The sequence below is a fragment of the Glycine max genome, chromosome 4, assembly GCF_000004515.6.
Source record: "Glycine max cultivar Williams 82 chromosome 4, Glycine_max_v4.0, whole genome shotgun sequence".
NCBI lineage: Eukaryota > Viridiplantae > Streptophyta > Magnoliopsida > Fabales > Fabaceae > Glycine > Glycine max.
This window is the reverse complement of record NC_016091.4, coordinates 23,944,301-23,959,784: the sequence shown is the minus strand read 5'-3', so window position 1 is coordinate 23,959,784 and position 15,484 is coordinate 23,944,301. Positions and strand designations below refer to the sequence as shown.

Genomic DNA, 15,484 nt, shown 5'->3' with positions numbered 1-15,484 from the left:
CCCTCTTAATTTTGCAATCGTTGCTTAGCAGAAAATAGTTTGCAAAAAAATATATACCATGTACCTTACATGATTCTCTCCCCCTTTGGCAACATCAAAATGACGAAAGCATCAAAATAGAACACAATCATTCACATAATAACTAATCATTCACGGAGGAATCAACCAAGTGCGAAAAACATCAATGCTTAAATAGCAAAGAGGAATACCCAAAGCAGTCACAAAACAACCAAGTCCAAAACAGAAATATAAAGAACCAAATCTGAAAGAAACCCAATGCAGAAAGTTTGAAATATTAAGAAAATTAAAGACAGATAATGCTAGAAATCAGGACAAATATGTGATTATAAGCAATCAATATAAAATTAAGCAATCAAAACATTTATGAGTATGAACAATCACGAAAAACAACCGTCAAATGCAATTATTATAAACATTCAAAGTAATCAATCATCATAAATATCAAACACAATCATCAAAAGCAATCAAAATAGTCAATCAAAAACAATCATTAGCAAACACAAGCACTTCACTCAACAAAAATTAATCAATCATTATAATCAACCATAAAAGATAACTATCAAACACAATCATTTTTCTTAATCAAAGGAAACAATCATCATAAACAAGCATGAGTAATAGCCATCAAAGACAATTTATTATAAACAATCAAAATGGCTATGAATCCAAGTTATTTATGTCTATGAGTCTTTATTCTCTTCTCAAGAAATGATGCCTTATTTCAATATGTTTTGTTCTAGAATGCAGAATAGGATTTTTAGATAGATTGATTACACTCGTGTTATCACACCGAATGGGAATATGATCAAGTATTAATCCCTAGTCAGAAAGTTGTTGTTTCATCCAAAGTATTTGTGCACAACAACTTCTAGTAGAAATATATCCCGCCTTAGCAGTGGATAAGGCAACACTATTTTGTTTCTTACTATGCCATGATACTAGAGCAGAACCAATAAAATGACATGTTCCACTAGTGCTTTTTCTATCATTTTTGCATCCGACAAAATCAAAATCAGAGTAACCTATTAGATAATAAGAGGAATTCTTAGGATACCATAATCCTAGATTTATAGTGCCTAATAAGTATGTCATTATTCTTTTAACTGCGTTAAGGTGAGATTCTTTGGGATTTGCTTGGCATCTTGCACATATACAAACACTAAACATTATATCAAGTCTATTTGCAGATAAATAAAGAAGAGATCTGATCATACCTCTATATTTCTTAATATCTATTGACTGATCAGTTTCATCTTTATTCAGATAGCGAGCAGTGCTCATAGGAGTGGCCATGTGTTTAGTATTTTCCATCCCAAACCTATTAATTAGTTCTTTGCAATATTTGGACTGACTAATAAATATACCATTCTTTGTTTGCTTTATTTGCAGTCCAAGGAAAAAAATTTAACTCACTCATCATTGACATTTCAAATTCATTTTGCATATCTTGAGAGAATTATTTGCAAAGAGAATCATTAGTTGACCCAAAGATCATATCATCAACATATATTTGTACTAAGAGAATATCATTCAATTTTCTTTTGATAAAAAGAGTGGTATCAACCTTTCCTCTTGAAAAGTCCTTTTCTAAAAGGAATTTGCTCAGACGTTCATACGAGCCCTTGGGGCTTGTTTTAAATCATATAGAACCTTTTTTCAATTTAAAGACATGATTGGGCTTTTCTGAGTTTTCAAAACCAGGAGGTTGATCCAAGTATACTTGTTCTTGGATGAAACCATTTAAAAAAGCACTTTTAACATCCATTTGATAGAGTTTGAAGTCCATTATGGATGCAAAAGCCAATAACATTCTAATGGCTTCTAATCTTGCTACTGGAACATAGGTTTCCTTATAATCTATTCCTTCTTCTTGATTATATCCTTTGGCCACTAGCCTAGCCTTATTTCTAATTACTATTCCATGTTCATCCAATTTGTTTCTGAATACCCATTTAGTTCCTATAACTGGATGATTATCGGGTTTGTCAACTAATTCCCAAACTTTATTTCTTTCAAATTTATTTAACTCTTCTTGCATATCAATAATCCAGTGTTCATCAATTATGACTTCTTTTAAATTTATAGGTTCAATTAAAGAAACAAAAGCCATATTATTGCATGCATCTTTGAGAGAGTGTCTAGTTGTTACCACTTTAGATATGTCACCGATGATGTTATCAAGAGGTCAATAATTTATACTTATTGTTATACATTAAAATTTAAGATGGATGAGACGCTTGATCGTCCAGACCTAACATAAATTTACATCGATTAAACTGTGTAATTATATCACAATGCAATTAAATTTTATAAAACTAGTAAAATAAAAATCTATACTGGTTGATTAGTTAAATTTGATGTGCACAAATTACTCATTGATAAAATTTCCCAAGTACTAAATTATCAGTTAAATTTAGAACTCAAGATAAATTAAATCAACATGGAAACAAATCTATAAATCATCACGTTGAAATCAATATCTAAATAACACACCACAACCAATTTAACTACAGAAAATTTAAACACAGAAAAAAATAGAGTAATTAAAGATAATTACTCAAAGAGAAATATATATATATATATATATATATATATGAGTTGAAATTTTCAAGGTGTTACAAGTGTACTTGGTTGAGCGGTACACGAAGATCTTCAAAGGGTATAGCAAGAATCCATACCGTCCAGAGGCATTCATAGTTGAATGGTATATTTCACAAGAAGTTATTGAGTTTTGTACAAAGTACATATCAAACACTAAATCGATAGGGACTCTTGAGTCCCATTAGCATGATAAATGTGCAGGGAAGGGTACATGAGGGATGCATGTTGTACTATTGAGGTTTCACGTTCTAAGGGCTTAGAATGTACCTTTGAAGCATGCTTTCACATTATGAGTTGCCTTTGATCACCAAGAGCTGATGGTAAATGCATTGGGATTTGGTACCTACACCTTTTCTCTCTCTCAATAGCGAATTTCATGTATCTGTCAGGTCAAACTCTTTCATATATATATATATAGGAGAGTGATATAACCCAAATCCCAATCATATTTGATTAGGTACAATGGTATTCTCAAATCATATTTGATTAGATATACAAATAATTAATTAAATTATATTTAATTAATTATCTTATAATATTGCATCTCATTTAATTAAATATGTTTTAATTAATTATATTTTATTTATTAACCATGAACTAAATTAAATCACATTTAATTTATTCATTTACTACAATTGATTACTCTATGTGTATGACCCTATAGACTCTCACTAGACTGATAATAACATTATAATATTATAAATAGTGATTGACATCTAGCAATGCATCTCTACCACTTAGACTATGAGATAATTAGTGATTCAATTTCAACCTTACCACAACTATTTTCAGTATGTAGCCTTTATCCTTTCATCCAAATGTCTTGATTGAACATGACACATAAAAGTGTCATCCTCGTTAAGTTTAATCATTTATTTTGCAATACTCAAGTAGATTTTGAATACAAATAGGTCCCATTTGTGTGTAGCCATGCATATTACACGCCTCACTCTATTGAGAGCCCTCTAAGCATAACTCATGTTATGTAGGAAGGACAAATCCTATCTACATGACTCACATCCCTCAATATGATCATTGTAGGCTTTAAATCCATGGGCCTTATAATATGATATTATTATTTTGATAGGACAATATTATGGTAATATTATCTTTATTTATTATTATTATTATTATAATAAGATAACAAGAGATCAAAGGAATACATAAGAGATTTAAGCAAAAAAAGTAATTAATGTTGTATTGAAAAATAAAATAATAAATATTTTGGGATAATTTCTTTCTTTGTATACGATAATTATTATAAGATTAAGGAAATATTTTGTATAAATATTAGTTTGAATAAAATTTTTATCCTTATATATATAAAAAAATGATTAAGATTGAAAGTTAATTAATAATCATGGTTTAATAAAATTGTTTATTTTCCTTCTAATTTATTTTTTCAAATTTAATCTAATCATATAAATTTATATTTATGATTTTATTTTCTCGTAATAAATAGAATTTTCATCTCATAATATATATTTAATGTAAATATTAATGACACAAGTAAATGAAGTCATAAAAGACAATTGAAAATTGGGGAGAAAAGAAAAAGAATGGGACCCGCCGGTGCAGATGAAAATCCAAAATGGGGCAAAAAGGAAACAGTCTCTGAATGCACCGACAACACGGAGCCATGCAAAGTTGCCGTTTCCAGCGAACCTCTCTGGTCATTTGACGTAAAACGCTTTCCATTCTCGCAACCTTACTTAGTGCGGTGCCTTCCTTTGCATCTTCAACCGTCGAATTGCTACTCCTCCCAAAGCACCAGCTCTAATTTTTCGTTCAGTTGGGAATGTTTGCGCTCTGAGAGAGCGAGAAATTAAACCAATGGGTCGAGGGAAGATCGAGATCAAAAGAATCGACAATGCCAGCAGCAGGCAAGTCACGTTCTCGAAGCGGAGGACCGGGTTGTTCAAGAAGGCTCAGGAACTTTCCATTCTCTGTGAAGCCGAGGTTGCCGTCATAGTTTTCTCCAACACCGGCAAGCTCTTCGAGCTTTCCAGTTCTGGGTGCGTCCCTCGCTTTTCCAACGCCCTTGCATGTCCTCTTACTTTTATCTATATGCCCTTCGCACCTACACTAATGCTTCACTTCCAGAACCTTCTATCAGTTTAATTTAATTTCTTTCCTCTGTTTTCGTGTCTACCCCATGCATGTACTAAAAAAAAGTTAACTTATGGTTTTGATCATTTTGTGTGTTTGTGTGTGTGAACTGTTATACATCGTATCTTATCATAATTTATGGTTTTGAAGTGAATTTCGTCTATGTAAAAGGTTGAAATTTTCTGTTGGTTTGTGTGTGACTGCATTGAGGATCATTGCTAAAATAAATCTGTTTCTATGAACTTCATCTATCCCCTGTTCAGCACTTGTTGAAATAAAAATATTAGGGTCAGGGGTCACTGTCTGTCTCAGCTTCAGGGCAGCCCTACGAATGGTTTGTGCCCTGTTTGACTGTTCATTGTTTTCACTTTTATGTGTTAGTTTTATATAAATAACCAGCTAAAAATGTCAAAATTGCTTTGTCTGGTGTTCAATTTTACCATATTTTGTAGATATGATATGATTTAATTAAAAATATTAAAATTTACTAAAGTTTATACAACTAATACAAGCTTCTAGAATTTATTTCTAGAATTAGATGCTGTTATGAAAGGATTGATTTCTTATTGAAAATAATTATGACAAAATAGAATAAAATAAAAGGAATCGCTTTATTTTAAATATTTATGTTGCTGAAACCTTTATGTCAAAGGCACAGAGTATATAAGAAGATTTTATCAAATTAATATGATGGCCAATGGATAAATCGAAGCAGGAAAGTAAGGTAAATGATTTTATTTGGTCTAACAAGTCTCATTTCGCAATGACTTAAATATGTCTTTTGTCCTTGTAAGTTTGTAAGTGTTTTTTCATTTTTGGTCATTGTAAGTTCAGTTTTCTAAATTTTAGTCTCAGTAAGTTGACACTTTTCCAATTTGGGTCCCTATAAAATATTTTGCTTTTAGTCCTATAAGTTTACATTTTTCCAATTTTGGTCCCTATAAGATTCTAATTTTTTGATTTATAGTCCCCATAAGTTTGTGTAGGGACCAAAATTGAAAAAACACAAACTTACAGGGACTGATGAACAAAATATCATACAAGGATCAAAATTGAAAAGACGCAAACTTACATGGACTAAAATTAGAAAAATGAACTTATAAGGACCAAAAATGAAAAAGTGCTAACTTACAGGGGCCAAAAACATATTCAAGCTATTAGTGATTGTATGATACTGCTGTCAATAATATTTCCCTGGTGAAATGCAAGACTGCAATGTGAAAGAAACATATGTTGTATGTTTGTGTGATGTTGCAGATGGATGGATCAAAACAGTACAACAAGAATTATAGTTCACTAAACACAATACACAGGACTAAGCCCTAACAGACAGTCTTTCTCAAACTCACTTGATACAAACTACTGACAAAATACTGAAACTGCCATTCCATGCCATGCCATATACATATAAAAGACAACGCAATAGCCGTCACGCAAATGCTTGACTGCCTAAAGTCACACTACACAACTGTCCTATCAAATCCACACATGGGAGGGCATATGATCTGGTTCATTTCCTACAAACTATATTATTTTGTATACTTACAAATCCTTCTTGCAGTATGAAGCGAACACTTTCAAGATACAACAAATGCCTTGGTTCTACAGATGCTGCTGTAGCAGAAATTAAGACAGGTGCTCTCTTTTACTCCTCTTTCCTATTAACCTTCATTAAGGTTTCACTGTCTTAGAAATAGGTTGAGCATTTTTCGATATATGTAAGCAATATATTTTATAAAGTTTATTAACCTTATTTATTGTCCAAACAGAAATCTTTATTAAAACCATTAAAATGCACCTGAATCTGAATGGCCCCTTTGAAAGATTGGTTTTTGACAATATCAAATGGTGTTGCTTAAATGTAGCTGACCCTATGTAGTGATCAAGACTTTGATTGTTGTTGTTGAATAGTGCATTCTATTTTTTCGCAATGTTGTTTATCATAAATCAACAGCATATTATAGCACAAGAAATTAATTGTCAATGGGAAAATAATAATTTATTTGCAGAAAATGAATTTCACTTATGGGTGAAGGCTAGAAAAGGAAGAAATGGTTTGAGCCTATGGTACAAAAAGAGCAAGACGGGAAATATTCAAGCTAATGAGCTACAGCTTAACAATCTGCCTATGTAGCAGTGGCAAATGGGTGAGAAGGAGAATGCGGTTAAGGGGTGAGTGAGGATGAATGTGAGGAGATAAGAGAGTGAAGGCAGGCAATTATTTATTTATGGGCTGCCTGTTGCCACAGGGCAGAGAAGTTTTCCTTCTCTGATTTGTTGTTTTCTTTCATTCTAAGGTTTTAAACCTTTCATTTTACCCTTGTAATCAGAGCACAATTCTGAGTATTTTCCACATATCTACAGTAAATTTGGTTCCTATCACCTGCTAACTCATATGCAGTACTTCTTATAAGTCTGCATATGATTTCCTTATTTAAGATTCAGACAGTCTTTCAATCCATTGTGTTTTGGAGCTGCATTGTTAATTAAACATTATATTTCCATATAACGCACAATAGATCCTGTGAAAGGCACTTTTTATATTTTGTTTTTCTGCCTGTTAAATATTCAGGTCTAGTTTTAAATTAATCTCTTTTCTGATTTAATAATACATAAACTTGTTCTTCAATAAGTGGAACTTAAATCTAATATAAAATATTAATATACATTCTTCATTTGGTGTTTTATTGGCATGCCTCGAATATGTGATCAGTCTCACAAGGATTGAGTTTGATGTCTCTTTGATTGGTAAACTTGAATCTGTTACCAAATTGTGGCAGGCAATAGTTTGTACTTACCTTAGATCCAAAAATTTGTGAAGCCAAGAACTATAAAGAATTGGCAGTTTTCAGTTTTAGAAGTTCAATGATTTTTTCTTAGAATGATTAATATAGCAATATGTGATAGGCAATTTTAGATTATTTCTTGACATTCTGTTGTTGTTTTGTCATGTAAATATCATTATATTGATCAATGAGAAGTATTCTCTAGAAGTAATCATTCATGCTGCATTATATCCCTCAATAGACATTCAGTATGATGTTATTTTAAAGTTTTGTTGTATATTCTAAAAGCTAATCACAGAAAGTAAATGATTGATTTAGCTCAGGTAATTTTTGTACACACTACCCCAACTGGAACTCTATAATTAGTGATTAGATGTGAAGTAATAACCATTAACTCCGGTACTATATGATACATACAATACACCATGCTTGAATCCTATTGCTTGCACCTCCCTCTATTTCTCCATTGTTTTGTATGATGTACTCAGGATACTCAAGCAATATGTGACTCATGGTATGGTATTGTCTCATGGTAAGGAAGATTCTAAGATGGTGGAGATTCTAAGAGAGGAAATTGCAGAGCTAGAAACAAAGCAATTGTATGTGTTCTGTCAATCTGTTAGAAAATTTCTCTTATGTTATTGTTATTTTGCATTCTCCTTTCTTTTTCTGTGATAGCAGTACTACTAATGAATACTTACCTTTGTGACAGCTGGTGGGTAAGGATCTGACAGGATTGGGTTTAAAGGAATTGCAGAATTTAGAGCAGCAACTTAATGAGGGGTTATTGTCTGTCAAGGCGAGAAAGGTCACATTTATCCCTTTTACCCTTCATTATGTTCCTTTTTTTTTTCCCTTTTCATTGAAGGTCATCAGTAGAACATAATTAATGGTCTCTGTTCAGAGCAATGTTCAACCCATAACATTTGATCTTTCAGGAGGAATTACTCATGGAGCAACTAGAGCAATCTAGAGTTCAGGTATATTGGAATCAGAAGTTAGGTTTAGGAAGTTATAATGATGAACCTCACAAACCTAGGAGAATTTGCAAGAACATTTGAGATTATATGTGAAGATGGCTTATTTATAGGTCTGATATAGTGATATCCACCCATAAAGCATTTAACCAAATGATGCACTCTGTCAGCCCACGTGGTAGTGAATATTTGGCTATTAGTAAATAAGAAATCAACCCTTTCAATAGATAGTTGTTATTGAAAAAGGAAATCTTGTAAATGTATTTTTGTTGGCATTTCTATAAACAAAGATAACATGTAGTTTCTCTCAATATGGAAGATATGTTTTCTGAAATAGGTAGATCATTCATTAACTTTAGAACAAACATAGAATTTCATAATTGATATTTATGAACTGCACCAGATCAGCATGATATTATGAACTACACCAGATCAGCATGTTAGACCTTTCAAATTGATGTGCTTGTGCAGTTGAAGAATTTGATTTTAGTGCTTAGAAATTTGTTGATAAATTAAATTGAAATGTGTATCAATTTGAGAATTTAATATAACTTGGGAATATACTAATTACTTTTTCATAGCAAGGGAAAAAGGAAAATGTTCCTTTTGTCGTAGTAACTTGTTTGGTTTATTCTTTTCAGGAACAACGGGTTATGTTGGAGAATGAAACTTTGTGCAGACAGGCAAATATCATTTGCTTGTTCTTAATGTGCAATATTGATCTTCCAGCATCTCTTATCTTTGAATGATGTATGTCACTAATAGCTTTGTTTTTCTGCCTATATCATGTTATAGATTGAGGAGCTTCGGTGTTTGTTTCCACAATCAGAACGAATGGTCCCATTCCAATACCAACATACTGAAGGAAAGAATACTTTTGTAGATACTGGTGCCAGATATCTCAACTTGGCCAATAACTGTGGAAATGAGAAAGGGAGTTCAGACACATCATTTCATTTGGGGTACTATGTTTTTCAATTACCACACTTTTAAAATAAATTGGGTAAGATCTCGATGGCCTACATTTGCTGTGTGAAACTTAAAACAATACTTTTCTTGATTTTCCTGGGTAAAATACCTTCCCTATGATTTGGGTCAAAAACAGTCCCAAGCAACTGAAGCAACACATGATCAGTACTGTCATAGTGGTTTCCGCTTTCAGCTTCTATTAACAAAACAAGTGCCTTGCATTACTACTGCATAGGGTTATGTTGTTGCTATAGTTATATATATTTGAATTCAACAAGTTTTCTTGCCTTAAGTTTTTCCATTCTTAATTAAACCTCTTTCCCTCAGTTTTTTTATCTAGAGCATTTTCAAACATAGAAAATTAGTTAGCTACACACATTAAAAGATTGAATGTACTAAAGCACCAGCAAGTTTTGAAGGATCTTCCTCCTATTTAATGTTCATTTCCCTACTTGTCTGGTCTCATTCTGTAGGTTGCCTGCTGGTGTTCAAGAGGAAGGCCCCCAAGAAAGAAAACTTTGCAAATGACTGAGCCTAGTTCTCTGATTTTCTTATATTAACAGGGAAAATAGAATTTCAGACTAATTTATTGCAGTTGTAGTTATGTACAATATAGATTAGGGAGAAAAGGTATGACCAAAAGTAACTCTCAAGTTATAAATTGAATTTGGCTCTTTTAGAATATTGGAAAGATGCACATTAACCATTTTTACCAAATTCTGGCCTAAGTAACTGTGAAATTTCTAATGAAGACAATGTTTAGTTTCTTTTACTGCTCTACTTAAATCTTTCTTTATGTTTTCTGCTTCAATCATGTGCAACCACCAACTTGGTTGCAGCTGCCTATACCATTATTTCACCAACTTGGTTTATTTATTTTACTGTCTTAATGTTTAGGTTTATTTTACAGTTCCACATTAATCTATCTTTATGTTTTCTTTCTGTCTTAATCATGTGCAACCACCAATATGGTTGCTGAATGATGCAATGCAATTATACATTTCCGTTGTCTTTACAATTTTTATGTAAACAGATACTTGCAATGGTAAAAATACTTACCTATTTTCAGTTTTCCTGTAATGCCCTAGGCTGCTGTTTCTAGATGTCTGCGCGCCATGTGAACAAGAAGAAAACCACATTTAAAGTAAAATGTTTAATTATGCTTCAAAATGTAACTGTAATGGTCCTTTTTCTCTCCTTGGTGCATATTTGGAGATTTATTTTTTTTTTTTCTTATTGAGAGACAAGTAACATGGAAGGGGAATAATTTTCCTTCTCTTTTAGGGGAAAAAAAAAAAGTTGTTTCATTTTCCTTGAGAAGATAATCGTTTTGTTTTAGAGAATTGTTGAGAAAGAAAAGCCATTATTTTGAGGGAGGTAAGTTTTCCTAAACATGTGAAAGTTAAAAAAAGAAAAAAACCCGTATTTGCCTAAATTCCTCTTCTCTTTTTTTTATTTCCTAGACATTTTCTTCCGGTTTTTATGGTGGACACAAAACGTTTAAAAGTTGCATAATTTTGAATCATGAATTGGTTGTCAACTGAAAATATGAAGAACCATAATTTTTATTATTCATTACATATGTTCCTAAGTGTGCAAATAACCACTGGAACTGTGTATTACTATTTACATGACTTGATACAATTTATAAACAATACAAAAGTAATTAAAAACTATTGATCTATACATAATATATATGATCAGACACTTGATTTTTGTGGTTGTTTCTGTAGTCGAAAACCGTCAATTAATTCAGATCTCTGAGTCATTACGTTGGCAAACAGATTATCCACCTCCTTGCTTATATCATCAGATAGCTTCTCCAACACACGAAGCTTTGTCTGCAATTCGTTGGCTGCATCATGTCTCACTTCATCAGAAGCAACAAGAAGGTTAGAAACAACATTATTTACCTCTTTGATCTCGCTGAAGAGTGGCCTTTTCTCTATCAACTGTTCATTGATTTTGAAATCAAGCGTGGCAACTAGAGAACCATCAAACCCTCCAGCAATTTTTCTCAGCTCCATGTATGGCTTACCATCACCATATAAACAAGACAACATAACCCCGCATACCCAGAATCCAATACTCCTCATTTCCTTTACAGCCTCATGAACAATCCACTCCTTGCCAGAGAAAACCCTTACTTCATCATCATGATCTTTACCAAAGTTGGTGGTGAAAGAGTACCCTTGTTGAAATTGAATCGCTTTCAGATGTTTTGTAGCCAAAGAAGGTGAGTTCTCCACCAGGGTCAAACCATGGACCAGAGAAAGCCTAGCTTGGCCAAGATTAGAAAGACGAGAAGAAATGGAATTCAGAAGCTCTAGCAAACTCAAGGTGTAGCTGAGGTACTCTTCAATGGAAAAGATCTCCAATTTACTCATTGGGTAGTCAATATCCACAACAAGCTTTCCAAAAGCCTTGTTGATGAAGGGCAAGAGGCCGAAACACTTTCCAAACCATGTTAAGGACAGGGGGGTCTCTGATCCGGGTTTCAAATCCGATGCTAGTTGGTCAATTGATTTGGACACATGGGATTTAAATGCAAGCAGTGAGGATGATAGCTCCTCTGGTTGAAGGTGTGTGATGGCATGGTGGTGATTCTCCAGCTTGAAGTAATGTTTTGTAAGTTTCTCTATCAAAAGTACCATTTGTTATTGGAAGCTAACTAGAAGACAGAGATGCTTCAAAGCTTTAAAAAGAGGGTGTTGACAACTAAAATTCAAAGGTGTGAAAGTTTGGTTGCGTAATAATATATCAAGTTTCTGCGATTAATTTAATATATAGATTTTGAGGTTTTGTTTGGATTGATCTTAAAAAAGTGGGCTATATATACAACATGTAGACTAAACAACACAGAATTTTGTGATTTAAAACACGGAAGAAACATGGGACACATCGGAAGAAACATGGGACCCATTAATTTGGCAGCGGTCAGTTGTGCTTATCCTTGGGACTCGGTTTTGCGTTGAATTCTAAACTTTAAACACACGGTGTTGCACTTGCACTTGCGCGCACAATTGGGTCCACTTGGACATGCCTTGAAGCACAATCTAGCTAGCTAAGCTAGCAATAAATAATAATGAGTGGGTTCTTGCACTCAAGATACATTTTGTCAAGATCCAACACTAGAGAGAGAGTTAGGATCTTGCACAAGAACCCCCAAGATCCCAAAAGATGTGATTGGCTTAACCGGTTTGGGAGGGAAGCAACAACAAAAAGATGTAAAGGAAGAATAAAGCACCCAGATTGAATTACAATAAAACAAAAACAATAGATCAAATCCACTCAAAAAACAAGATTAGTTCATCCCAACAAGATTGAATCAAAATAATAAATCAAACAATAGAAAAAAAAATACCTGAAACAGGTTGTATGCCACAATATGAGGAACCATAGGAACAAGAGACCTTCTTCAGTATATGGCTTTGTCACGTTGGCAAAGGTGCGGTGATTTGGCGGCACCGTCGCATCGTGCTTCATAGGGAGAGGGAAGAGGAAGGGGAGGCGCAGGCAAACAAGGAAGGGGAAAGGGGAAGAGAAAAGAGAGGAAGGGGAGAGGGGAAGAGGAACAGTCATGTAGAGAGAGGAAGGGGAAAAAGAGGAAGGGGAGAGGGGAAGAGGAATGGTCACATGGAGAGAGGAAGAAGAAAGAGAGGAAGCGGAGAGGGGAAGAGGAATGGTCAGCAAGAGAGGGGAAGAGGAAAACAAGAGAAAAAAGGGAGAGGGGAAGCCAACGATCTCGACACAGATTGGGGAAAAAGGTAAGGGTGAGGGCGAAAAAAATTAAAAGTAAAATTGAAAATTAAAAAGAACGTTGGAGCACCAAATGTGGCAAATTTCCCAACATGGGTTCCTTTTTGAAACATATTCCCGAAATGGGTCTCTTTTGGAAGTATTTCCTGCATGGTGCTGTTTTTGACGGAAAAAGCATGCAAATTGCAGAAGTCATTGGCGAGTTTGGCCAAGCTTTGACACGTATCAAGGGTCTAGCTAGTGTTACTGGCAATTTGAGATCCATGGCACTCGCTAGTTTGACTGGGGAGTTGAGCTAGGGGAGGTACACAATCTAGGGTTGCAGGACGCGTTGCAGGAGAAGCCAGCTTTATCAGGTTGGAACCGCTAGTGGTACTGGCGAATTGCACTGTAGTTGAAGTTGCCAGTAGCACCGGCGAGTTGTCCTTGGAGTAGCCATTACCAATGGCGAGATCATCTGCTTTATATAGGCACTCTCCTTCGACATTTGTTGTGCGTTTTTTTAAAAATTACTCAGTTTTTTGAATTGCTTGCTATCCAATTTTTTTGTCATTGTTGAACCTTTTGTTGTTGAAGTCAGCTTTAAGGTATGAAGTTCTTAATGAAATGTGTGTGGCATGAAAGTAGTTTTTATGAAGTAATTTTTTTGACGCCGAAAAAAAGTTTGAATGTGAAATGTTTATTATAATTTTTTTTTAATTAAGTTGTATTTTTTAAAATTAAATTTGTGATGGTTGAAGTAAAAGTCTGTTTTAAAAAAAAAACAATTATCTCATCATATTTATTTGAAGAAAATATCTAGAGTCAAAAAATTGTTTTGAATATGAAGTTTATAGTCATTTTATAATTATATTAGGTTGGTGTTGATGTTGTGTTACTGTCTTAAAAATTTGTGAGCCTTCTTTGAAGTGTGTTTAAAATCCAAAATTTTTGTGGCATAATATTTATTTGAAGTAATTATTTTGAGTATGGTAATTTTTTTAAATATGAAGTTGTAGTATTTTTTGAATTAGATTAGGTTGGGGTGTTGATGGTTTGTTTGTGTGTGTTAAAAATGTATGAGCCTTGAACTTCAACCTTGTTTAAAATCAAAAATTTATTTGGCATCATATTTATTTGAAGTAAGTATTTTGAGTGCAGAGAAAATTTCCAATATGAAGTGTGTAGTATTTATTTTAATTAGATTAGCTTGCTGTTGTTGTTTTTTTAAGTTATTATTGTTAAGATTAATTACTACCTTTTGCTTCGTTGATGGATTATTTTGCTTTTAAAATTAGTACGTTCAAATCGTTCAACTGTTTTAAGTCTTTTTCGTCATATTTAATTGAAGTAATAATTTTTATTTAAAATAAAGTATTAATGTGAAGTTTTTCAGTAAACAGGTATTTTGTGATTAGATTTATTTATTTTTGAATTTATTATTATTATGATTAATTATTTACAATAGTGTTTTGTAGGTACATGATGAATTCAGTTATAACAGTGTTGTATTTCAATGGAAGGGTATATGAAGAGAATGATGGTGTAATATTTGAAGGCAGTAAAAAAGCGATTCAGATTAAATGTGGGATTAGTTTCAATGCTTTGAAAAAACATTGGAGATAAGGTAAAGTTACAAAATAATGAAATTATTTCTGCTATCAGTTGTAGATTTTTAGTTTTTGGAAAATATGTTGCTTTGCAAATTTGTGATGACGAAGATGTTGAAACCATGCTCGAAAGTTTTCAACAACAAAATCAAATGTCAGTTTTGGAATTGTACATAGAAAAGGATGTGACTGGTGGTTCTATGTTTCATTCTGCAAATTCTCTTACATGTGGAAATAATTTATCTAATAATGAGGCGCAACTGCCAACAAATGTGAGCAACTTACATGGTGATGATGATGATGATGATTATCTTGTGTCTAACTCATACGTTGAAGAGTCTTTAGACGAAGATGATAGTGTTGACGATATATCTGATACAGACGATGAAGTCGCCGACATGATTCAACCAGTAAGAATTGTTCACCTAGCAGAAGGTATAATTTATTAATTAAAAAAATAGGTGAATACATTTATCATTTGATGTGAATTGTATTTAATGTTAAATAAGTATGATTTGAAATTTTTTTTTAACTATTAGGTGTACAAGGAATTGAAAATCCATTTTGGAATGATGCTCTGCATTATAACAATATCAACTGGAGTCATCCTGATGAGGAAGACATTTGTGGTTTGGAGATGCCATCGAGTTTTAATGTTGGAAAAGAATTATAT

At 33.1% G+C, this 15,484-nt stretch overlaps 2 protein-coding genes across 2 annotated transcripts; one reads left to right on the top strand and one right to left on the bottom strand.

Moving 5' to 3' along the window:
* Positions 1-4,195: 4,195 nt before the first annotated feature.
* On the top strand, positions 4,196-10,145 carry LOC100776732 (agamous-like MADS-box protein AGL15). Its single transcript, XM_041014645.1, has 9 exons — positions 4,196-4,637; positions 6,293-6,366; positions 6,741-6,861; positions 7,919-8,120; positions 8,230-8,325; positions 8,456-8,497; positions 9,136-9,177; positions 9,290-9,456; positions 9,937-10,145. Exons 1-9 carry the CDS (start codon positions 4,456-4,458, stop codon positions 9,989-9,991), a joined length of 981 nt encoding a protein of 326 aa, XP_040870579.1. The 5' UTR covers positions 4,196-4,455; the 3' UTR covers positions 9,992-10,145.
* Positions 10,146-11,010: 865 nt separating this feature from the next.
* LOC102659402 (uncharacterized) lies at positions 11,011-12,279 on the bottom strand. The gene has a single exon (XM_014774675.3). The coding sequence runs from the start codon at positions 12,115-12,117 to the stop codon at positions 11,164-11,166; it is 954 nt and encodes a 317-aa protein (XP_014630161.1). The 5' UTR covers positions 12,118-12,279; the 3' UTR covers positions 11,011-11,163.
* Positions 12,280-15,484: the final 3,205 nt, after the last annotated feature.